The 26529-nt window shown below is 42.2% G+C and overlaps 2 protein-coding genes across 2 annotated transcripts in view; both read right to left on the reverse strand.

Moving 5' to 3' along the window:
• Positions 1 to 191: 191 nt before the first annotated feature.
• SEC22A (SEC22 homolog A, vesicle trafficking protein) lies at positions 192 to 15293 on the reverse strand. Its single transcript, XM_072417906.1, is given in 7 exon segments — positions 192 to 602; positions 1386 to 1448; positions 3082 to 3200; positions 4740 to 4919; positions 7004 to 7167; positions 11357 to 11563; positions 15162 to 15293. Coding segments are annotated over 6 exon segments (909 nt in total). The 5' UTR covers positions 11539 to 11563; positions 15162 to 15293; the 3' UTR covers positions 192 to 401.
• A 965-nt stretch (positions 15294 to 16258) lies between these two features.
• Positions 16259 to 26529, reverse strand: part of PDIA5 (protein disulfide isomerase family A member 5) — a 41214-nt gene continuing 30943 nt past the window's right edge. The window contains exons 15-17 of the mRNA XM_072417907.1: positions 22957 to 23027; positions 21219 to 21353; positions 16259 to 20476 (exon numbers count right to left, since the gene is read on the reverse strand). Of these exons, the coding sequence (XP_072274008.1) occupies positions 20396 to 20476; positions 21219 to 21353; positions 22957 to 23027 (287 nt within the window). The 3' untranslated portion in view covers positions 16259 to 20395. The remainder of the gene's footprint in view (positions 20477 to 21218; positions 21354 to 22956; positions 23028 to 26529) is intronic.

Consider the following 26529-nt stretch of genomic DNA (forward strand, 5'->3'; position numbering starts at 1 on the left):
GATCCAATATTGGTTTTGCCTCACAGTCCCAAGACCCACCAGTTAAGTGGTGTGTGTACAATGAAGGCAAAAATATTAAAATGTAAGTTCGTAGTAGATGTGAATGGCATAAATGTTACCTTTAATCTGCCACAAAACATGGTGGTGCCATATAAATAAATTTCGCTCATGCATCTCACAAGCAGAAGATATCTGTACAGAATGGCTTTATTAGTTAGAAATGCAGTAAGGCTGCCTTACAAAGGCAATAAATCAGGGTGCCAATATAATAGAACATACACCGTCCCTGCTCCCAAAAGCTTCGCCTCTCCGATGTGTCTATAACACGACCGTCACCAGGAAAGGTAAAGAACAACAAAAACAGGGAACACGGAACAAAGCCAGGCGTCAGTGTGGAAGAATCAGACGTTATAGTCGGGGGATTTGCTCTGCATCCGCCTTAGTCGAATCTGGAGGGTGGTGAAGGCCCCGACTGTGACGTGGAAGAAAAGCTGCCATAGATTGCGCAGTTCATGTAGATACATGTTACACAGACAGATCAGTCCAAATGCCAAGAAGGATTTCATGTTGCGCCAACTTGTGCTATATACAAATAGGTAACACTGAAAATAAAACACAAAGAACAGAATAAGAAGTTAGAAAACATCCGGCGCTTGTTTCTATTTTCACATACATTGGGTTATCTGTGAGGGTTATCTGTGAGGGTTTCTCATTTCTCTGAGTCATGGTACACCTAGTAGTAGCTGCTCACATTTACCTCTCTAATGACGGGGACTTCACAGCTGGCCTGAGTGTCTTTAGCACTAATGGAGGTCAGAAACAAATCCATTTTCACCCCATCACCACAGAATGTGTTAGGGAAGATGCTGAGAACATGGCAGAAGATATGAAGGTTTGGGAAACCACTCTGCATTGGCATTATCCAATCACCATGGTGCCCAAAAAATCTTGGACTGATTTTATTAAATAAGTTACATGCCATTTATATGGGTGACAGATGTATTAGACTAAAACATCCAGCCCTAAACAGCTAAAATGTTCAAGGAAAATCTACATACACAAGGTCATAAAAAATAATCAATTTCTACAGGAAAAAGCTTCCCGTGTATCAAAAACCTTAATGTTAGCACTATCAGGTGCATATTATTACAATATTTTTATGTTGTCATTCTATGATCAGAAGTGTCTGAAAAATTACCTTTTTTGCAGGATCACCAGGGAACATAATAAAAAAGGTGCGGATTTAATTAAAAATACTTTTAAAATGGCATATTAATGCTACAGTAATAATGTGATTTTAGTTATTGGGTTCATATCTAATACAAATAACATCTTGAATAAACAAACCTTAAGGCCGGACTGAGCTGGTGGCAGCAAACCCTTACCTGGTAGAGGCAGGCAGCAGTTCCCAAGAAGAAGGCAATAATGCAACTGACATCATCATCATTCTGGAATACATACAATCAATATAAGTGATCAGGTGCTTAGTAGTATAACATATAATTGTATTTAAATGTATTATTTATATAGGACACAGGAACCTGTCTGATTTTACATGTTTTTGTGCTTTTATAATTTTGTGGAGCATTAAACAACAGGAAACTGAATGAGTGAGAGGACAGTGTCAGAGTTGATCCATGAGGGGGAGCTCTGGTGCTGTCACAAGATAACCTGTCATCTTCAGATTTCCATAGGAAGGGCGAGGCGGCATGTGCTCCAATGTATAATCACACATACATCGGAATGGGATTGAGCATGTCCTGCTGGCTAATGACTGTAGAACAGCTCATTACCACACGCATTGCCAGCGTTTGTCACCATATTTAATTGGTTCATTAGAAGTACGTTCAACTGGCAGGTGTGCACAGTGCTCAGTGTGAGAATTGTGTGCACTGATTTCCAGAAACCTCTGTGTAATATTAACCTCTGTTCAGCCAGGACGTAGAAATGTAATGATAGATACTCTGCGCCTGCTTTTCTGTTAAAGGACACAGGAACCATTGTATGAATTCAGTTGCTGTGGAATTACAGCTGGACTTATTATATCTTTTGGCAAAGAACAATGACCATATTAGAGTCACAGGTAACCTTGTCTGTAGTTCTTCTAGAAGCCCAACTTCTCTCCTTGGCAACTTATGCAAACTATGTCTCTTTGTATGATCATCATTATTAAATACTGGCTCCTGTACCATTTTTATCTGGGTCTACATATTGCTCCTTCTATTTGTCTATATACAGGGAAGGTGGTGCAATGGTGATCCTTTAAAATGCATTGGCTTTTTATTGGCAAATAAATTTTATGCCAAGCTTTTATTTTCTATCTTGTTTATAGTTTGAAGTGTCCTGGAAAACAGAGCTAACCTCAATAGAAATCACAACTCCACAGAACATATTTATTTTTCCAATTCCGCTCAATATGGACCTGTTACTGTTACAGAAAAGGATCTTCCTGAAATGGTTACCTCAGTGTTGGAAGAGTAAAATTGACTAACATGTCTTTGTGTGTTGTAGTATTACCAGGTCCCTTCACTGGGAACACTTGGACTCCATCATTTGTAAAGGTAAGGGAGTGTTCATATTCTTTTGGCTATAAAATTTAGGCTGTTTTGGGATTCAAACATACTGCCACAGCAATCTTGTAAATAGAATACCACATACTGGAATAAAGTGAAATTTCCTATCCATAGATAACGAGGACCATCACTAGTTTGGAACAAATCAGTCAGTTTGGGGATACATTTTAAAATGCTGTAGTAGGGCAGCCAAGTTCAGCCCTTGAGGACCTCATGCATAGTGTCCACTGCATCCCTTCACCCTCTGCATTGTGTGCTGCTCTATCTAACCTTTGATATTTTGTCATGAAATGTTTAAAATGAAACTTATTTTAGTTGGAAGTTTAGGACCTGGATCGTTTGTATATAACACTCAGGGAGGTGACTAGGGGAGCCAATGCGAATGTGAAATACGGTTTTAAGGTAACAAGAGATTGATAAGACAGATTTTTCTTTATTTTCTACTATTTATATTTGGATAGTGTCAAATATATGACATAAATATGAATACATGAGGAATGTACTGTACCTGCAGCAGACTTTCCAATGCATGGAAGCCGCGAATCAGATTGAGACCTGCACAGAGCAGGCTGAGCAAGCAGGAGATAAGACCCGTCGGGGTGACTGGCTCCAGGCGCTGATGGGGAGCTGCAGAGAGAACAGACACAGGTCAGGTGACATAGCTAGGATTCCTATCTCGGGTATAAACATACGATTGGTTGTTTGGGGACATCGAATTCCGGGCTTGTGCTATTATAATAGAAGGAATAGAAAAAAAATTCACAAACAAGCCGGCATCATATAGTTGGCTCCATGAGGGCAAGGAAGCCAGGCGGAAGCAAAGCCTTTGTGTAAATCATTGAAGTGTAAAGTCTGGAACAATGGAGGTAATGAGATGTAGATTCAGGCTGGGGTGAGGCTTGCGCAGCCAGGAGCAATAACACAATATGAGATAAGGGCCCACTAGATCTCTGTGTTACTCCAAACACCTCAGCTTCAAAACCTAGAGGACAATGTTTATGATAAGATAGGAAAATTATAATTTAGTGCAGGAAAATCCAAACAGCGAGGTAGCCGTTTTGCAGGCAGTGCAGAGGTGTGTCGACCCAAGTCATTTCTCTTTCAATAACTGCAGCGAGGGAACGTGAAATTTTACCCCCACATCATCCAATTACCAACATTCGAGGATCCTACACATGGCATATCTTACTGTCCACAGTATGCAAATTTTAACCCATCGGATCCATACCAGTACCAAGTACCAATAACAGCAGAAGAGTAAAGAGTCTACCAAGGAAGAATTCAAATTTACTGTTACATGGTCCAAACATCATTTTATATCTCTTCTGTACACCTAACAGTGAGATCTCCCAACCACAATCTCCTACACAATTGGTAGTTTTTGTTTTTCCCAACCAACTTTGCACATTCCAGCTCCTCGTTACATTCCCCATTATATAAAAGAAAGCAAACATCAGGGAAGGTGGCTCAGCACAGGGTTAGTAAAACCCCTCATAATTGGCACAGACCTTGTGAATTCAGAACATGGGTAGTGGAAACTCGACACAATGAACAAAGTAGCTGTACACTTCTAGGAACTCAGAGCAGAAATTTAAAGTCCCGAAAAACTATTAGGGACTGTCAGAAGGTTGAAATCAGCATAGTCAGTAATGTAACTATAAGCATTTTATTGCCAGCTCCAATTTTTGTATCTAAATCTTTATTGACTCCTGGTGATCCCATCAGTAAAATTGCCTATGGTCCACTTCCTGCCACAGGGTGACCACACTAATGTTTCAGTGTAAAAACCCAGTGTCGTCACCTATTTATCCAATCTGCAGCAGGAGGTTTACAGTTGGAAATCATGATATTGCCAGAGTAGGGTTTGTGTCCCGATGCATAGCTTTTACATCACTTACAACCCTTAACCTTTTCAGTTAAGCACTAACTTTAAAGCACTGCCACAAGAATCATGAAGTAATGGGAAGTTTATTCCCAGCAACAGACGGGCCTGACTTAAGTCAATCCAAAGCTGCTATAAAGAATAGGAAAGAAGCGGTCACATGACCACCTGAACCCTGCAAAAAAAAAAAAAGGAGTAAATTATAACAGTGAATAAACAAGAAAATTATATGCATTTTTTATGCATTTGGCTGGAGCCCTTCAGAAACTTCTAGATGTCCTTACCGATCCCTTTATACTCTGTATCTTTCTTATGGCGGACGCCATTCTCCAGGCCAAGCTCCTGCAACGATATTTGGTGGGGAGGCCGCAAACGGATTTCCGTTTGCATGTCCGCAAGATTCATCTTGGTGGAAAGTGAGCGTGGGTTATTGAATCGTTGCTTCGTCTTCTGTATGAAATTATCTGTCAGATGAGATGAAATGCATTAGGAATGTCCTCTTTTCATTAAATTACGCCCACCTTTTCTGGCCGTCTGCGTTTTATATTATCTGTGCTACATCCTATCAGCAGGCTTCCACTGTGTGTGCTGTTTATCACCCAGCCATCTTCCTGCGGCAGAAAGTAATTTACCTTCTCCTAAACGCCTTACTTATCAGCCAGCCACCTCTATAATTTGCAGCTGCTTGTTACCGGGCTTTGTATTTATTGGACTCACTTCACAGTTTGTTACCAATAAAAAGGCCGGCGGTTCTCCATCGGGGCAGAGTCATCCGTTTTACGAGGTGTCAGAGCACATAATTTTATCTGCACAGCACAAATGTCATTGAATGAACCTCTACAAATAGAGAGCGGGTTTTGTCTGGGCACAAAGAAGTGGCTGGGCCGACAAGTACTGACACTGAACCAGACACCATTGTATCACCAGAGGCAGCACTGGGCTGACAATCCTACAAGTGACAATTAGGAAGATAACACAATGGATGATTTGTGCAACATACTTAAAGCGTTCAATTCTAAGAAGCTAAAATCCTATTTGTAATTGCTACAAATACCAATACAATAAAGCTGAAACTGAACCCGTTTTTTTTTTCTTTCCTGGATTTTCTTTTTCCTCGACACATTGAACATAATGGTAATAATTATTTTTTTGGTTATAATGTCATACTTTATTTAGACTGATTTATTAGTGCATCTCTGTACTTTAATATGCAATGCAGGCAGCTAATGCCTGGTGGGAGGGGGCAACAAGGTGCTGAACATAGCTTGGTGAAAGATTCACAGCACCATGCCTCAATATTTCTTTCAAGTGCTTTTTGGATAAGCTTTACAAATATCAAAATGACTTTCTAAGTGAGTATCCGTCTGGTTCATAGGCAAACTGTACTTTCAAGCAGACTACCCTAGGTAATGCCTACATGTGATGCTGAAGCTTTGATTAAAAGACCTGGAGTTCAATGAATGAAGGAAGGGGAGGACAGTCAGACTGGGAGAGAAAGACAGATAATGCTGGTTGTCCTCCAGCCGGTAAATGAAGCAAGCTTTATCTGAATTTTTGCAATTTCTTTTGCACTTTGTGAGATGCTTACAGTGTGCAGTGAAATCAAAGTAAGCAATTTCAATACAGGAGAGGAACCTGTAAAGCTCTGCAAGAAGCAAAGCCTAAAGTCTAGCATCAAAATAAATCAATCACAGCTAAACCTATGCAACTTTCAAATATTCAGTTTCACCCTGTCCTCCCGCTGATTCCAGAATATAGAAGTGGCATAGGGGTTAGCAGAAATACCCACATTAAGCGTCAGGGCTGACAACACTGCTTGCAACTTCACTGCTGCAGGGGAGCACCAAGTTACGTGAGCACTAAAGTAATATGGAAAATTATTTTACAAAGGAAAATTAAGCTGCCATGACAGAGCATTATGGATTTTCTATAGGGAAGGCAGAGAAGTAGCTGTATGGCAGCATATCTCCCTCTGGCAGACACTTCAATAAAGAAATTTCAATACAGGAGGAAGGGAGATGGACGTGTGATTGAGCTCTGTACACAGGCTATACAAAGCAGATAAACATAAAGCCAAGAACTCCACCTACTAAATGAATAGTATATGATAAAATCTTAATTTGTCATATTTCCCTCTGTTTCCTTGCTGTATATTCCTTTTTAGCCCTAATTACTAAAGCAGAGGACAATGGGCTTTATTTATTAAAGCTCACCCAAGGCTGGAGAAGATACACTTTCATCAGTGAACCTGTGTTCTTCAGCAACCTGGAATGGATCTGGTCCAGGATTGAAAATATTTTCTAGCAAATAGCAAATGACTTTTAAGAAATTCATTCTAAGTTTGCGGATTCACTGATAAAATGTTCTCTCAGCCTTGGAGAGCTTTATTTAAATCAGGCCCAATGAGTGAACTGCAAGCCAATAGCCAATCAGAAACCTTTTCAAAGACAGGAACTGCAGTAATTAGTGCAGCTGCTGTGGTTCCTTCATCATTACAATTTGCACTGCCTGACAGGATAAAACAAAAGTTTTACTTGGAGCTACTTACCGAATTCGATGAACGAGTATGGGCGGATGGCGGTGTTGATATGAACCATCTCGTAGGTTGTGATAAATTCTTTCTGTAGCTCATCCAGAAATCAGAAGGCGAGGACGCTGGGGTAACTCTCAGAACACAGCATCATGTAACTGACCCCCAAAGAAGTGATAAAGCTGCAAAAATACAGAGAAATACTGAGCAATGTGCAGCAAAGCATTCATCCCACTTCACTTAGTGTGCAACCACACACTGACATTCCTAATACCCATCACAACATTCTTTATTGTAACCGTGTCTGCTAGGGATTCTTAAACAAGGCTGAAGGAATATTCATAAAAAATAACATGGTGTCCCATTTAATTTGCATTATATGTGCGCTAATATTATATACCAGAAGATTTTTATAATGTACTGGTCACACAATTTAATGCCAGGTTCAAGTTCATTGTGAAGAATAAACATTTGAGCAAGCATAGCAGTAACATCTTTATATACTAAAAGGGAAGATTTTATTATCTTGCAATCTTTATTATTTACCAGAATCCCTTTTCTGCATATTTCAGCATTCCTATTATACTTAATATCGTCAAAAGTCTAACGACTCCTTCCTCACTGTCACATCTATATGGGTTTGTTGGACACCCCATTCCAAAATTACGGTCATTACTAAAGGACATCCTCCACTTTTCTGGGAGATTTTGGAGGGTGTCTGTAGGGATTTGCCCCCATTTGTGAGATCAGGTACTGATGGTGGGGATTTGCCCCCATCGGTGAGGTCAGGTGCTGATGGTGGGGACTTGCCCCCATCGTAAGGTCAGGTACTGATGTGGATATTTTGCCCCCATCGGTGAGGTCAGGTGCTGATGGTGGGGACTTGCCCCCATCGGTGAGGTCAGGTGGTGATGGTGGGGATTTGCCCCCATTGGTAGGGTCAGGTGCTGATGTTGGATGAGAAGTCCTGGATCACCATTCCAATTTATCCTAAAGGAGTTCAGTAGAGTTAAGGTCAGGACTCCTTCACACCAAACTGGTGACCCCATGTCTTGATGGAGAGGGCTTTGTACCCTGGGGCACAGCCATGGTGGAACAGAAAAGGGTCTTCACTAAACTGTGACCACAAGGCTGGATGAGCACAATTGTCTGCAATGTCCTTGTAAGGTGAAGGATTTCCAGGACCCCTCACTGGGAACACCTGAACTTGTTTGGGAAGGGGAGCCATAAATGTTTGGCCATATAGTGTCAGGCAGTAGACCCTATTTGGACAACAGTGTTAGCAACAGAAAAAACTGTAGAGATTCTGCAACTGATGCCACTTTGTTTTGGTGACAGTGGAGGTGACCCCAGTATCTTCTCCACATAGTAAACAACACATTTATTTTGGTCCTATGTCCAAAGCTTTGATGCTCTGATAGTTCGTTTGTTATTATGATGCAAACTGCACACCAAATTTAGGTGTCCCTGTGTACCTGACAAGGACAGAAAAAAAAAACAAATGTAGCTCATGGGTAATGGGAGATTACAAACTAATCATTCTCTTACTTTTAATTAGTCTGATTTTTATTCTATTTCCACTTTAATCATTAAATGGAGCTATTATTTTGTAATTGTTGAAAATGGAGGAATCGGTTTTAATTAATGGAACGTAAAGTAATGAAATTATTTACAATCAACAATCCTCCTCATGAAATCAATAGAAAGCATTTTCTAAAATATCAACTCAGACCAACCAGAAATAAAGAACATTTATATACCCAGACAGAGGTAAAGTATGGCATTGTAACAGGGGCAGCAGGAGCCATACACAAATATATATATGTATGTAGCAGCATTGTATCAGGCGAGGCAGGTGTCATAAAGAATTATAAACCTAGGTATTTAATGGTATTGTATGAGGGCTGGCAAGAGTCGTACAAAATGATTTACCCACACAGAGGTAAGCAGTGGCATCGAACCAGGGGACAATGTACCAGGGGATTTAGGAGTAATGCGGAAGGATATACCCAGCAGAGGTACATCTTGTGCCCAGGACAGCAGCAGTCATACAACATTATATACAAAGACAGTGGTATAGGCATTGTACCAGGGGCCACAGGAGTGACACAGAATGATATACTATATTGTACCAGAGCAGCGGGAGTCACATAAAAATATAAACTCTGACAAAAGTATGTAATTGCATTGCACAGAATACATAGCCAGACAGAGATATATAATGGCATTATACCATGGGCGACAGGAGTTGTACAGAAGGACGTGATCTTCTGATGTGACACTGTGGCAAGCTGTCAACCCATAATAACTGGCTGCAGACAGAAGTCTCCAGTCGGTCTCTCTTCGGTGACCTCCGAGTACTGATAATGTTGTATAATTATGTTTCATGGTATTCTCTGCTGCAGATCAATGTACCGTAGATTCACTTCACCACCTGCTCTTATGTAAATGTTCTGTCCTTGTTACAATGTCACAGACTGCCATAACCCCAACAGCCAGATTGTGAAGTTTTAGCACAAACACATTCTTCATTGTAGTGTTACATCCCACAAATCTAAATAATGTAAAATACAGGTAACGATGGTCCCAAGGATTAATCCGCTTTACATATCTCCCTCCCACACAATTAACTGAACACTGGTCAAAAAATATATATATCTAAAACCTAATTTTTACTCACCTAAATCCATGGTTAACTTATGCCCCAGCTCCATTCTTCTATCTTCCTCGGTTTACAACTAGCATGGTCCTCCTTTGAGTGTCACTGCATGAATGACCATTGTTAATGGCTGTCCACAGTGAGACCCCAAAGACCAGCAGTGTTGTCATCAGGAGGAGGGGAGAGTCAAGGGCTTTGCAAAGCAAATTTAAAGTATTTTTACCGTTTGTAAAAGGTACAACTTTTGTGCGTTTGGGGAAGAGCTAGACTTTTATTTAGTTATTATTTAGTTTATTTTATTTTTTTGCTGGGCATATTTAAACTCCTTTATTACTTACTGCTTACTACTGTCACCAATAGAAAACGTGGGGAAGATGACAACATTTTAGAGATACTACTAAAGCAAGAATAGAGAAGAAATCATCCAGTTGGCACACAGCTATTCTGTTAACAATTGTCTAAGTTGGGAATATCTTAACTTTTTTGCTATACACACACACGTTAACAATAACTTAAACTAGGAAACAGAGATAGACAAACAAAGAAGGGTCTTTTAGACAAACTTATATTCAAAAATATAATAACATTAACTTAAACTTATATAAATAACACCTACTTACTTAACTAAAACTGCATTACACATTCATGAAGCAGCACGAAGGATAATTCTTCATGAATCATTTTCAAGGTTGGAAAATAAGCTCATCATACAGGGAATTCTGTTAAACAACTTAAAATGCATAAAGTGTGCGAGTCGCGAACCTTGGCAAGTCAAGCTAATCATAATGAAAAATATTCAAGTGGAGGTTTATCATCGATCTAAAATCGATCTAAATCTAGCTTTATTGTACAATCCAACCTAGCCCCTTTTGCTTTATGAAGGAAGCCCATGGCATTTGAAAAGGACCTGCAGTAAGAAAGCTGTACCCAAAAGAGACAAGCAGGGGATGAAGGACCGGTCTCCAGTATTGCGTGTGGTCTCCATGCACCTGATCTTTCCCAAATACGGACTTACAGCACATTGCCACCTCCTATAAACACTGAGGGTCCCCTACTTCTGTAATAATGGATGTCCTCGCACTTTGCCCTGTAAAGGGGAATTCGCCCCACTTTCTGAAGATTGATGACATCTTCCCTACTGTAAAGATTAAGCTGTCCCCTTTGCAGGCTTTCCTTCTTCTTTACATCTCTCTCAGACTAAGACTGTGTACACACGAGCAATAATTGTCGTAGTAAAGGATGTTTCACGATCCTTTGCAACAACAAAAGCCTGAACTATGGAGAGAGAAAGGGGGAGAACAACGAAGTAGCACCACACTGCGCTCACTCCCTTTCACTTGTATTACAATCTTTTTTCCATCAGCCAGGACGAATTCATGAACAATGTCAGATGAGTGGTGTACGCATACCAGATTATTGTCCAATACTAGTCCTCGGGCAATTATCGGACAAGAATCATCTGACGTGTGTACGTAGCCTAAGATCATTCATAGAGCAACACAGCTCAGTGTGATCGCAAGACACATTTAGATGAGCAAAAAAACAATTGTTATGTGTTTTACAATAAGTGTGTGCTTTATAAATAAAAGATTATAATACTATACTGACTGATAATTATGTAGAAATTATTTTCCTCTGCAGCCTGGAACTGAATAGAGAACTTCAATACTCCCTTACAATTCCCTGAAGAGAACACATGTGAAAATACTCACTTAATGGTGTGTGGTCCCCTCTTCATGGTGCATCGGTCTTGGAGCTGCTCCAGCTTTCTAGATACCACTTTCAGATACTTTTTTGTCTCTTGGACAGACATGTTTTGTTCGTGGTCTGTGGAGGCCGATAACGGGAGCCCATCTCTGGCACGGACCACCGAGGCAAACAGAATGACAGACATTTTCCTGCAATCTTCAGTCTGGGGGCTACACAAACAAAAGACAAGAAATCATCACAAACCACACCTCTGTAAATTTAGATGAAAGGGTCAGTGCACCCAAAATGTTTCAGTATTAAGTGACAGCTGGTTTAACTCTTTCTGGGGGGTGCCAATCACTTGAGGTTCTTCTTTGCCATAGTTAATGCTTTTAATCTTGAACCTAAAAATCTGAATGTTGTCCACCCACCCTGGGGTGTTTCTATTCCTCTGTTCTGCAGTCTCTATAATATAATATAACATACGGATGAAAAGTTCAGCACAATGAAACGATTGCCTCTTTCTCAGCCTGGTACACAAGTAAGGAGATTTAACACATGTCCACAAGTCTTATTGCAGAAGCGACAGGTGATGTCCCTTAAACAATAATATATGTTTATCAGCCTGTTCGCAATCTTTTTAAAGCAGTGCATGCAAACTCAGTGAAGGATGCCGAGATATACCCGGTATGAACAAACCTGGCCAAATATGATGGCCGAAGTACCGATTCCCAGAGAGGAGCTGAAGAAGATGGCAGCATCCATGAAGGAATGCGGACAGGTGAGTTTAAATAAATGAGATTAGACAGGTAAACTAATTTTATTGCCTGTACCCTCTGCAATAAAGAACCCATCTTGTTGCAATTTTTTTGTTTTCATGGTTTAGTTCCACGTAAACAGAGAACTTAATGTCTTACAGACTGATTGCATCGGCCATATTTTTTGTGTTTAGATTTAAGGCCTAATACATCCAAGCAGATGCTGCCATGCTTATACTCGACTTACCCTTCTATTGCTATTCCATGCATGTGTAGGATTTATGTGGATACAAAATTATTGAAATTCAGATCAGATTGATTGTTCATACACACAGATTTGTTTACTTTCAAAAGTTATTTATCAACATGTCTGATGTATCCACATTCAGCCAGGATTGGATTGGATTTAGGATTGAATCTGAAGTGAAAACTGGCTTGTTGTGTTGGCCTAATGTGAAAAATTGAGGAATCTGAAGAAGCACAACCTGTCCTCCTTCATGTACAATAGTATCACCATACAATCCCGTAAATAACTTCCAAGTCCCCTATAGTTACTCAGCAGACCTGACCTCACAATCCACTGAGTTACAGACCTAGAACAGCTAGTAGCCAGTCAAGTCTGAAAAGTCATAGCTGATTCTGTAGCCTTTTCAATATCAGTGGTTTGTTACCCAAAGAAGCCCAGTTCAATCTTAGAACCCCAGAACCAGCATATTTAACTCCAGATAGAACTTTGTTTTATTGTGGAAAAGGACCTAAAATCTAAGGCGAGATATAAGGGGGTGATAGCTACCTGTGTGGTTTCCTAGATTCACAACTGTACTTGAATAAGGTTTTCACTGCCCTCTATGCACGGTAAGGCCCGTTTATAATGCAGTGAAGGACTCTGGGAGATTGGACATATTTTGGCACGGAGCGCTCTACAGATGTCTGTGCCGCAGGTGTGTTCTGTATGTACAGGATCTCTTGGAGTGTGAAGGGCTGGATGGAGAGAACAGATCAAACAGCAGAGGAATTAATCATTGGCCTGCAGGCAGATGGAGATCATAGACTGAATACTGACGCTCCAATATTTAAAGTTACGTGGATCTTCCCTCATGGAGAGCAAAACATCCTCCATTTTTAATAATAAATCCTGTGAGATGAAAGGATATGTGAACTACCGATTGCCACCCACCTTTCATTAGGAGTGGTCACACTGCAGGGAAAAGGAAATATACAGCAAGTGTCACTCTGTCCTCTGGACATCTCAATATTCTGGACCGGTTTATATCATGTGGTCCCTTCACACCTCAAATCTTCTGTCCTCCTAATAAAAGAGGAAGAGACCCTGGAGACATCATCTGCCGCTGTGCAAAGCATCATCTGCAACAGACAGTCCAATTTGGGGCACCAGCTCACAAAAAATTATGGAACTGGAGGAAGTGCCGAGGACAACTAAACTGATTTCAGTCACTGTCAGGCAAAGAAGCAACCAAGAGGATGATAGCCAGAAGAACCACAGCTTAGATCGATCAATTAATCCCCAAAACAACTAAATCTCAGAGGTTCCACATAGCCAGGCTTATAAATCCAGACCAAATCCCCTCACAATGCAAGCACATCAACAGATTTTATGGTCTAATGACAATGCAACTGAATATTGGCACAAAATATTTTGTGTTGGAAAACCAACATATCACAAAGCTGTAAAAACACCATCTGCACTGTGAAGCATGGTGGTGAAAAAATCCTGTGCAAGGCAAACCTTCCATTGGCAGGGATGTAAAAAAATTGTCAGAAGAGGCAAAATAAATGGAGACAAACACAGAAGATTTATAGAGAGAAAGCCCTGTGGGTCTGCTATGGAGTGCCCCGGTCTAGAATTATGACCCCAAATGCTGCGGGGTCTAGAGGCTGCCCTAAACATATTGTTGTTCCCGCTTTAGGTATCAGTGATCACAAACAAGTCATTGATCTGTGATGAAAGCATACCGTTTTGAAGATATTGAAAATTATTCCATAAATTTTGCCAGGGTTGATTCGTTTAAATAAAGGAAAGTGATTGGCCGGTCTCTGGATTTGATAACGTGAATCACAGTGTAATATTAATTAAAAGACACGTGCATGGGACAGCCAGTCAGACCATCCAAGAACAATCCAGGACTTAGTAAATGAAGATCACCAATATCCCCCATTCAACTGCCAGGGTTTGAGCAGTCAGGACGGGCAGGAGGTGTCAGTAGTGTGAAGGACGAGGCATGTGGCTGATCCTGGGGTCAGGATGGATTTTCTTCCTATACAAGCCAATAGGAATGATGAAGGCACTAAGAAGGCGGTCAGGAGATTCTATGGTGGAAACCCAATGGAGTTCCCATACAAATTAAACACAAGCAGAGTTCTCTTTTACGCACTTTCAGCCTTTGCCAACCCTAAAGCTGGACTGGAATCATCTAGCAATATTTCTTTTTGCCCCCATTCACTCTGCAGGCAGCCGGCGTTTGCGATTCTCCTCCCTAGCTGCCTTTGGTGTCCCACAGGTACAACGCTGCACCCCGGTACCCTCACGGCCTCAGATGCCTGGGGAAGAGACCACCGGGTGAAAGCAGAAACCACAGGAGAGGAGCCAGGTAAATCATTTCCATTACACCCACCCCTCCCCATCCAACCTATACGGGGGAGGGGGTGTGTTCTTGAAGGTGACTGCAGATCGGCTTTGCATTGTGCAATTAAAATATTAAAAACCCCAAATCCTGAATGTCATGTGACCAGTCTGATACTACAGATGTATGAGGTTCATGTAGAATAATTACTCCATCTACCTGCACAGCAATAATCAATGCTTGACACAACCAGCCCCTGCAGGATTTCCACCCACATGCTGACCTGACTGGCTCCTGAACTCTGCCTGCAGGTACCCTTTATTCATATTATTAGTAATAGATTACAGCTCAGGCCCACAGCCAGCCCGCATAACACACACAGGGCTGGGTGCAGGTGATGGAGGAGGTTGACAGCTGTGACAATGGGCCTGTAATGATTACAGTGTTGGTAGGTGGGGAGGCCGCTCTCCACACTGTTGTATACACACCCCCTCAGTCGCCTCTCTTTCCACTCGGTGCCGGCTACGGTGCTCCAGGCCGCTGCCCGATCCGTGACGTGTCCCCCTGCCGCACAGCATGCCGGGAGCGGACACCTCTGTCACCATGGACACCGCATCCGGGAGGTTCTTCCAGTACTTCCGTCACATGATCAATGTTCACCTGACTATAGCACGCCCCCTTACCTTAGACGTTCAGCTGTGTGAGGTTTTCCCGCGCTGCAGTGTGACTCCGCCCCCTCCTGTCAGAGATGAGGAATTCTGAATGGAGTGATATTTACAGCCTAAATGTATTATTGTGTCCCCATGGGGAAATCTCACTTCCTGTCCTTGTGACAACAGAGAGTAGGGGGGATTGTCCTGTGAGAGAGTTTGCGCAGGAAAAAGTGTCCCCATCTCTTCCTTTTCCGGTGACAACTGTAAAACTGGTTTCTTCCATCTATGTGGGCCCTTAGTTTTCTAATAGGATATCATTGGAGGCCTGAAATGTACAGCATCTGCTCCCTCCACCCCCTGCCATGTTATCAGTTGTGGCCCTGGCAGGTGAAGGGGCGGGCCCCTGGCAAATTTCAGTTTGCCCTACGCTAAAATTGGCCCCTGAAAACAGAAATCTGTGTTCCCTTCCGTGCCCAGTCATCTAGCAACAGAAAATTATTCTTCAGAGGACAATCCGGTGTAATTATGGTTCGTTTTAATCTTATCACATTCTATATGTGTGTGCCAACCATGTCTGCGGTTTCTGACCGTCTCCTGCACCAAGTCTGCGGTCTCTGACCGTCCCCTGCACCAAGTCTGCGGCCTCTGACCGTCTCCCGCACCATGTCTGCGGTCTCTGACCGTCTCCCGCACCATGTCTGCGGTCTCTGACCGTCTCCCGCACCATGTCTGCGGTCTCTGACCGTCTCCCGCACCAAGTCTGCGGTCTCTGACCGTCTCCCGCACCATGTCTGCGGTCTCTGACCGTCTCCTGTAGCAAGTCCTGTAGGAACCTTGGTCATTATTCCCCATCATTATCTCGGTACCCCCGATGTATTCCCTGGACCCCCCAATGTTCCTCCTTCTTCCCAATAAGACTCACACAGCCTCCGTTATCTGTAAAATATTCTTTATTCTGAGAAGACATGAATCACATAACGGGAGGAACAGATTTTTAGCAGAAACTTAATGCAATCAACGCCCAAAACTTGAAATGACAAAAAGAGAAACAAATACGTCCGAGACATGAGAAACAATACGATGAAACGATTCTTACAGGTGAACAAATGTAAACAAATTCTACTCTGCATATCAAAAATACGGCCTCTCCCCCCCCCCCACCAGCGATTTGTACAACAATGTGACTTCATGAAAGTTGAATGGCACCCCCATCTCCACTGATGATTGGTTTGATTTGATTTTTGGCTTGTTCACCCGCCCGTTACAGTCCAGAGATCAGACTATAGAAGGGCTGAATTGGAATGATTTGCCAGAAATTAAGCGTGTGTGTGTGTAGTCCCTGAGTGATGCGATGCTGGCCCATCCGCCAGACCACTCTTCTTTCATAGCAACCCCACCCACAGGCCAGTCTGGCAGGATCAAGGGTCCAGCAAATAACAGCAATTATCCTCCAAGCAAAGAATATTTCAGAAAAGAATTTCTCATGTAACCTCGGATCTGCTCACAGTAAAAAAGGCAAATTGCATGTCAGTAGACACTCCCCCTACGTGGGTGCGTACAAATCCCTCTGCAGATTTGGGCAGTAAGTTTATGTTTTCTATAGAATGTTCCTACAAGCACAGCCCTCACCCCATAGAAGTATCACTCTGAAAGGATATGTCTTATGTGGCAATGTTCTATTTTCCAAGTGAATGTAAAGCAAAAACTTTTTGTTCTTTATAGATTCCAGCCCCCGATGAAGGAAGCTGGCCCCTGAAATGCGCCGTTCACATATATTGAATGATTCAGACCTGGGTTCACATAAACTTCAATATACGTAAGTGCAGCATTTATTTAGAGAACATATTTGGTCAAATGTAGCGATGTATTAAATATTACTTTGAAGTGAACCTGTCACAAATTATGGCATTAAAAAAATAATCAGAGACCCTCTCCAGTAATAACAGCCAATCGGATCAATCTATAGAGCCACAGGCTGCCAGAGTTGTATACAAATGCTGACTTCTATGTCAAAGCATGGCTTCACCCCTTTCCATTCCAGCCGGATTGATGGGGCCACAAGTATGAATAGATCATCCAGGAACTTGTATCTGTGCAGAGGACTAATAGACATATCTTCGACAACCTCATTTCATTTGTTGTATCAAAACAAGGATTACTGCATTTTACTGAACGTTTCCCTGCACATCTGAAGAAATGCCAACGTGACAGGTTAGCTTTAAAATATTTGTAAGAGCTGGGCAGCACTGTTGGCTCAGTGGTTAGCACTCCGGCCTTTGCAGTGCTAGGTCCCAAGTTTGAATCCTTGCCAGGACTAACTGCAGGTTCTTCCCGTGTTTGTGTGGGTTTCATCGCAAATTCCAAAAACTTTCAGTTAGGTTTTTTGGCTTCCCTCCAAAAACTGAGCTTACACTGTGGTAATGACATATGGGATGACTATGGTAGGGCCATAACATTGTGCGCCGCTTTGAGGAACAGTTAATGACAGGACTATGGACTTTGTACAGCGCTGCGTAACAAGTTGGCGCTATATAAATACTGTGTAATAAGGGCTAAAGGAAAAATGATGTTAGAGTAATTCAGTGATTGTATGTGTGGTCCTTCTGTACAGAAAAAAATGTTTGTTGATCTTTCAAAAAATCGTGCCTGGGTGTTATTTCCTCATACAAGGGAATACCAGGCATGGAAAGAGCCAAACACTCTACACGTACACAGACAGCGGCCACTACCTACATATAGGATAAGAAATAGCAGTGCCGCTCCATGTACCAAGGTCCTGATTGGAGTTATAAATACCATTCACCAGGGAAGCCCAACGCATTTCGGGAGTCTAAGTCTTCCTTCTTCAGGGCTAAATAGAAACCATGCTGAATGTGAGCTTTTAATTGTAAAATTCTGATCAGATTTATTTTGCTGTTCATCCCTGTTCCTAATTGGGGGGATGATTACAACCCCCAAAATGCATTGAATTGCCCTGGTGAATGATAATAACTTTTACTCAGCACTTTTCTCAACACAGCAGCATTTTTTTTTCTTCCCATTTTATTTTTTTACTTTGGATGTGTCAGCGTAGTTTTCTGCTGGGAAATCACTGGATATCCCCTTTGTAGGGATTCAACCTTAAAGCAAAAGAGAAGCTGCCATGTGTCTCCAACGTCTTTACATGTTGACTGCTGTCCGGGGAGGGGCCCTATGAGCTGTCTGAAGATAAGTGACAGGTCCCCTTCAAAATAATTAAATCCCTGGCTTACATACTGCAGGCAGCCAGTTTGTTGACTGGCGGACATCTAGTTAACAAACTCCAAGCTCCTGTGACACTGCAGGGATGACAGGTACACTTTACAGTTCAGTCTGTTTCAATAAACAAAAAGGATAATCTTTTTTTGGCAATATAAATCACAGAATCCCGACCCGTTAATCTCTATAGAACAAAGCAGAATGTACACAGGCAAGAAAAGGATGAAAGGATCAGCGCTTCCAGCACCGTCCATGTGGACCGCATGAGCAGCTTATGAACCTCCTGGGCACAGCGGGAGCTGGAGAGAGCCAACTGTGGCTTGCCAAGCACAAACACATTCATGTTGCAAAGACAACTTGTTGTGCGTTGTTCTTCATTTCTGCTTCGGCAATGGCAGCAATATTTGTCAGGTGGCTCAGCAGCTGTTCATGCAGCAAACAACTCGAAGATGGGCAGGTTTGAAAATGCTCATGTGTATTTAAAGAGACCCTGTCATTGAGGCAACAAGCTGCCCACCCCGAAATCATTCTTCAGGGGGCTGCACCTGAAAACTACCTGGTGCAATGAAGTGGGGGAATATGTGACCGCCTCTGATGGTGCAGTGTTCAGTCCAAATGGCCAACTGCTCAGCTGAGCATTGTCACACAGACATTACCACCAGGGCCAACTTTAAGGTATATGGTTTGGTGCCCTGTGCAAGTGGAAGCCCTGCATCTATCAAGGGGGTGTTGTGCTGGTGTCTCCCCTGTCCAGTCACTGCAACGAATAAAGTGGTAAAGAGAAGACTTGAGCAACATACCTACAAATGCAAAACATTGCAGCTTACAGATGCAGGGGCCACCTGTGCAGGCAAAGACATGAAGCAGCATTTGTCACCAGGAGCTCTTCAGAGCAATGACCAGTGACCCCTAATAGCCTTATTGGGAAGAGTGACAGGGTCTCCTAAAAACAATAGGTATACAGTGATTCACCTAGAGGCAGAGGGGCTCCCATGCAGCTCATTTACAGGCAAACACCAACTGTAAATCATCACTACTTATTTGTAGTGCCAAAACTTTCCCATCTCTCCTGCATGCCTATTGGCTAAGCAGTAAGTCCATCATCAGGATGACCCAATAGGAACGTAGTGGGTGGAGAAGCTCTGACCCTACACAGCAGAATCAGGGTTTTGCATGTTCAAAACGACCAAGATTTGTCTGTAGCGCTGATGGATAAGAGCTGATGAAGGTCCGTGCTCCTCTAGGGGCCACACTTAACACCTGCTTATGGCTCTATGTAAAGTTATACCACTTTTCCATGAAGCATGCCTCTCATCTGCAATCTGTTTTTGTCATCAGCCTCCTTTTTTGTGGGTGATGGCCTATGGCATCCTTGACCTGCTCCCAGACCCCCAGGAGACAGGCACACTTTGTCCTGCTGATTCAGTAACTTTGCATATAATGAACTGCATACAAATAATGATTAGGTAAAAAAATTAACAAAAAGTGGTTTCACACTCCTTCAAATAAAAAATCAAACTTGTATCTATCTTTTCTGTAAATGGAAGCCTCTCCCAGCAGCCACCTGTGTAATCCATGTATGGGACTTGCAGGCTCACCGCACTACATTGGACAGGACCGTCAGAACTCTGGAGTTGGGGTTTGGATCTCAATGCATTACAATGGAGATATGATGCATTGTGTGGGCCCGCTGAGAGTCATGGAAGTTTGCCGAAACTGTGCAGGTAGAAGTAGAATTCGGGACGTCTGTGTAGTGCACTGCTATGGATCTGTTGGGGGTATTGGTCCTGGAAGTGGGGCAATGTTCCTGTAGTGCACTGCGAGGTCCAAGGTTAAAGTTCTTCCTTCTTCTTGCCCAGCTTGCCATGATCCCTTTCTCGGAGAGATCGTATGAAACCGATAAAGCCAGATTCCTAATGAGGCACAACCAGCAAAAGACATATCACAAAAACATTTCTATGCAGCAGCTGATATCAGTGTGGCACCCACATATAAATCTTCTCAGCAGCCTCTCCATTCATTAAATCTGCCCTCCAGCGCCCTTTCAATCTTATACAGTTGTACAGGATCCTCTTCTGTACTGAATTTGAACTTGCACTGACTTACTACTGCACACTGTATCTTGCAAAAAAACATTAGAAGCTGCCGCAAATCAGAAAGACCCCCTGCTTCATTTCCTGTCTGGAGGATATCCTCTATCATCTATCCTTGTTCAGCTTGACTGTAAATTGAGCATTACATATGGGGGTTATGAAGTGTGTTCTACATACCAATGAAAAGCCAATTCCTTAGAATAACCAAAGCACTCTAATATTTGCATATCTCCTTCCAGGAACCAGCCCACTGCGGCATTTAGACTAAAGGCCGCCTACATACGCCTTCCCACAGCCTCACCGGAACATAGTTTGGCTGCCTGTTCATCCCTCCAAACAATCCATTACCATTAAGATTTCCACTTGTTTTAACAGAGTGACAATGTTGTGAAATCACAAAGCAGCATTGTCCCCCTTTAAGGCTCCCATCAGTATAAAGTTTGCCCATAATTCTACCCTAATTAAAATGTAACTCATAATTTGTGTTTCATTTTAACACCAATATCCCCAACACAGAACATAGCTGAGGATGTAATAGGGTGAGGAGTTCACCCGCACTCACCGCGCGTTCTCCGTTGTATTTCTCACTAAATTTGCCGTAGTTGTAGTAGTTAAAGGTTGGGAAGCCCTCGACTCCTTCCTGCTTACACAGCTCCTGGTTCTTCTCTTTGGTACAATCCACTGCGCCGTAGGCAATCTGTAAAACAAGACGCAGGGAGATCATTTGACTCCGAAGATGGAGATCCAGCTATGCCAGAGGTGAGGATTCCTACTGTAAAGAACAAATTAAATTCACAGCCTTATGTTTGTGGGAAATAAATGAAAATTAGGACGGCTGATGAAAAGCTTTTAAATATCCCATCAAAATGGTTACTTTTATGGTCATAATTTTTTTGTAATACTGTGAAAGCCATATGATCTCATCATTCTTCCTAACATGATTCTGCAGGGCCATACCCTACGTACCTGTATATCTGTGCCTTAACCGCTGCACCTGTATACACAAATTATGTATCCAAATACGTGCAGTAAAAAGATATCCAACATTTAAACCACATTATATAACAATAATACCAAACAAAAAAAGAAAAACATGTTTAATATTTTGCTAAAGTTAGGTCTCTTTTCAATAACTTTTTCTCCTATAATTAATCAGGAATTATTATAGCTCATCACCAGAATATCTTTATCTTTATCATAAATTATGGTTATCACTGAGGTAGTGACATCTATTGTAAATGCCCTTCCAATAAGCAAAGTGCTCCTCCGCAGAGCATACACATCATTATACTCCATGTCAGCACAGGGCAGCATGAAGCACCATGGTGGGTGTATGTCACCATTAAGGGGAGGGAGAGGGAGAGATTTTTTTTAGCTCCATAGACCCCAGTGTAGTCAGCGAGATAGATCGGGGGGGGGGTTACATTACCATTTGTTTAACTATGACATTCACCTTGTTTTTTTCGGAAATGTGTCAGCAAGGCACTGATGATGTCCATCTTATGTTAGCAAATGTGTTAGTCTGCCAATTCCCAAGCAAGGAAGTAAAGAAATGCAGGCACCCTGGATAAATTTCTACAACATTCTCATTTCTGAAGCTGCAGTTTTAATTTAAAGGTCATATGTAACAATGCTGCATACAAGGCCATGAGAGGATAAAGAATCCCTCCGCCCGCAACAAATCACTTTTAAATTACAACTGAGAACGACTCTGCTACAGATAACGGGGAAAGTGGGAACAAAAAGGACAGAACACAATTAATGGCGGCAGTAAGAGGATCGCTCTCCATCATCTCATTAAGCCCACGATAATTCAGATGAAATGCTATTTACTGAGTGAAATTATTTCGGAGAACAGAAGGATTTCAGCCCTGAGATTACTGAAAAAACACAAATTATTTTCTGGAATAAAAAGCCACTTTTCTGCATTATTTCATCAACTTCTCTTTATTTCAAAGGAGGAATTGAAAAGGGGGATGAACCTGTGTGCCGGAGTACTGAAATAGGGTCAGCCCACCATAAAGTGATAGCTGTAGGTGGAGTCTTGTGGCCAGACTCATTTACAGAAGTGTCACAGCAGGTGTATAGACCCAGGAACTTAGAACAGGTGTTGTCGAAGCCCCTCATAATGGGCACAGCAGGTGTACAGACCTGGGACCACACAGAGATGGTGGGAACCCGTTATAATGGGCACATGCATAGTAAGAACCCTCTCAAAATAGACAAAGCAGGTGTACTGTACACGGGGATGGTTGGGCAGAGTTGTGCCAGTCCACACCAAGCGAGGGACATCTACTCACCTTGCGGTCATCTTTGAATTCTTCAGCTGCGGATGTAAAGTCAGGGACAGAGTTCTTACAGTGTGGACACCCTGTAGGGGAAGGAAATGAACAGACAATACGATCAGTACAGAAATAATGGAAATCAAAGTTTATGTCACGGAAAAAAACATCTCTACACTACAAGCGCCCCTATAATTTACCTCTAATATTAGGGTAGCCTCACGTCCCAGATACAAAGTCCTGACCACCTGTCACTTGCCACTGTATAAAAAGTTATTCTGCAGTGACAGAAGTGTAATGAAAGGAGGAGGGAGAGGAGTGATAGTCAAACCCATTCATCAGTCTCGGGGGAGGGACAAGACCTATCAATGTTACTGATCTGCAGCAGATACAATGGAAAGTCTCCTGCACTGCCAGTTATGGCTGTACTATGTGACAGAGCTGTAAAAAAAAAAAAAAAAACTTAGTATTGGAAAAAGAGAAATACATATCTATTGGCACATAAAACAACTCCCTGGAATGCATTTACATTGTGTATTTAGCAGAATGAAGACAGTTCACCTTTATGTGGAATTATTTGAGCTCAGGGTGCACTAGAAGCCAAACAAGGGCCGGACAAAGACAGGGCAGTGGCATGAGATCTGCAAAATTACTGAATATGAAGTGCATTGTGCAGGAAAACCCCAAAGCATTACAAATGGCTGGGTAGGTACCAGGTGGTGGGAGTTAAAGCGCCGCTTGTTTAGCTGAAAGGCTGATCTGAGCAGTAAGTGCAGTCGAGCTTTGCTACGTTGTCACAAATAATAACGGTAATCAGTAACAATTATTGACAACAATTGTAGCGAGAACAGGAAGACAATGAAATTGTGCTATAAAAAAAAATAAACCGCTGGGCACAAGCAGCGAGTAACTCATTGTGTGAAGGGTGATTAACTTCCCAGTCCATCTCTGCCACCTCCCAATTCTGCTAGTCACCAATAATCAGGTTTGGGTCAATGATTTCTCTCGGTCGCTCCAATCCCAAGCAACAGCTGAACGCCACCATCAGCAAAAACATATTGTGTGCTTTAAGGTGAATCTTGTCATTGCAGAATACCAGGGGGGCAGCACAAGGAGTGACAGCACCGAGACTCTGACACCAGTGCCCACCGCTGAAGCCATGAGAAAGAATTAAGAACTGCCATAATTATTCTGCAGCTTTCATGTCACAAACAATTAGGCGTAATTACGCTGCTGATGGCGCTCCTGCGAAAGATGGGCTCTCCCGCTAATTGGAAAGATATCCGGGAACAAAAGACAAACTCCAGCCGTATGTTCTTTTAAATGAAGTTTATGTAATTACAGAGTTTATTAAAAGGGAATGAGATGGTGGGGGAGGGGGGTGTGGGGGCTCCGGAGAGGTTAATATGCTATTTTGCAATAAAATAATGTATAAAAAAAAATAATGAATTAAGGAAATGCCCCCTGCTTCATTTATAAAATAAACACATAATAGAGAATGAGAGCACTAAAAAAAATAAGACAAGTTATAAAGCAGTGCTCAACCCAGAAATTTTTTTAAGCCAGGTGGGAAGAAATTGTAGGTGGGTGGCAGCCCCTGTATTGTGACCAAACTCTTTAGTAACCACCCAAAAACAGCCGGGTGGGTGCTGAAAAGTGCCGGGTGGTGCACCCAGCTAAAAGGGCCTGGGGAGAACCCTGTAAAGTGTACCTGTCATTCAAAAACAAGCCAACCATATTGGTTCTGCGAAGAAAAAATAACAAGTGAATTCATCCTCTGATATCATCCTATGCAGCTGATTCTATCCAATCAAATAGTTGTTAATTATCCCCGTGACTGGCTCTTTGTTCTCTGTACAGCTCTGTGGTATATGTCAGAGCTATATAAATGTATAATAGTGTGTGACTGTAGGGCGACATTAGATTGTCAGCTCCTCTGTACAGAGACTGATGGGACTGGCTGAGTGTTCTCTGTACAGCGCTGCAGTATATGTCAGAGTTTCATTATAACTAAAATATTGCCTCTGCCATCTCCCGCCGTTTGGCCGTGCACAGGGAAAAGCGCAGTCTGTGTGTTCAGAGTTAAATTTTTTTCTGGCCTTATTTAGGGCATTAAAACTGTCAGCTACAAATCCAATAATCCTCAATATCAAGGATCAGAGAGACGGTTTAAGTCAGCACTGAAAACAGGAATGGGAAATAGCACAGATATTTGCTTGTCACACTCGCTCAAAGAAATGAAGATAAAACAGATATTGCACCCAACCATGGAGAAAATGTAAAGGGGTCAGTCCACCCAAAACAGATATTTCAGTGATTGGTGGGTGTTACAGGGAATGTTTAGAAATTCTACTTTGTGCCTGGGATTTCCCTTGAAAGAATTCTTCCTGTTTTCTATCCTTATAGTTGTATATGTGAGATCATCTCACATATACAACAGAGGCTCTGTAGCCTCTGTTGGTGTCCCCAGATTTGGAGTGAGATTTGGTAGTGTCACAACAGTGCTGCTCCCTGTTCTCCTTGATGGGGAGGAAGCTGCACCTGAGGTCCTGCAGTGCAAGGATCTCCCAACTCTGTGGATCTGGGATTCCTTCACCTCTATCATTACACCACTAGATACCAGGAGGGCAGCTCTAATGTGAGGAAACAAAACCCTGCCTCTACCAAGATGGCCGCCTCCATGGAGTACAGAAGAAGGCATGGCAAGTCAGTAATGGGGAGTAGATCTACTGCAGGAAGAGGACAGGAAGTTTTGGGGACTCTTCTATTTGCCTACATCTTGGGCTCAGGTCCCACAGTTCAGAACCTCTAATATTTATCACTAGCCAAATCTTGTAAGATATGGAGAGGAAGGGTAATACCCCCTGCCAGATTATTATTTCTATCTAGTAAAGTATCTTACCCCAGACAATGATGCTGGGTACATGACTTTTTGTACAGACTTTAAATGAACCTTACATTAATAAAGTTAAACTTGGGGATAGAACATTTAATAAGAATTTATTATTGCTTACATAATTGCAATGGATAACCAATGCTTCCCAACCATCTTCAGGTTCTAGAGACTGGCCATTCGTGTATAGTGCCAGTGTGCACCAAAACTAGTCTTAATCCAAAAGGAAATACAGATAGTCCCCGGGTTAAGGATATCCGACATATGGACGACTCCCCGCTCCCTCATGTGCCGGATGGAAGCTTGGAGGGTGGCGGTTTGCATGACTTACAGAAGAAACCTTTTGCTAAACACAGCTGAGGTTGTGGGTTATCTTAAGGACTGAGCTCTTTCTGCAGCATTTTGTAACTCTTTAATGGCCAAGGCAAACTCTGCAGTTGTTTCTTTTGCATATCAAAGCACAGCTTGCTCCAGAAGTTAATGAATGTCTGGGCTCCATAAAGTATTTTTTTGTTTTTGTTTGTGGTTAATTTACAGTGAGTATTTCATACCGTAACTGACACCACGCTGCTGAATAATATGTTGAGACAAACATCTGTCCTAATTGCATTTATTAAAATAATGTACCTGTTCCGACTTACATACAAATTCAACTTAGGAACAAACCTACAGTCCCTATCTCGTACATAACCCGGGTA

Source organism: Pyxicephalus adspersus, chromosome 7 (genome assembly GCF_032062135.1).
Source record: "Pyxicephalus adspersus chromosome 7, UCB_Pads_2.0, whole genome shotgun sequence".
NCBI lineage: Eukaryota > Metazoa > Chordata > Amphibia > Anura > Pyxicephalidae > Pyxicephalus > Pyxicephalus adspersus.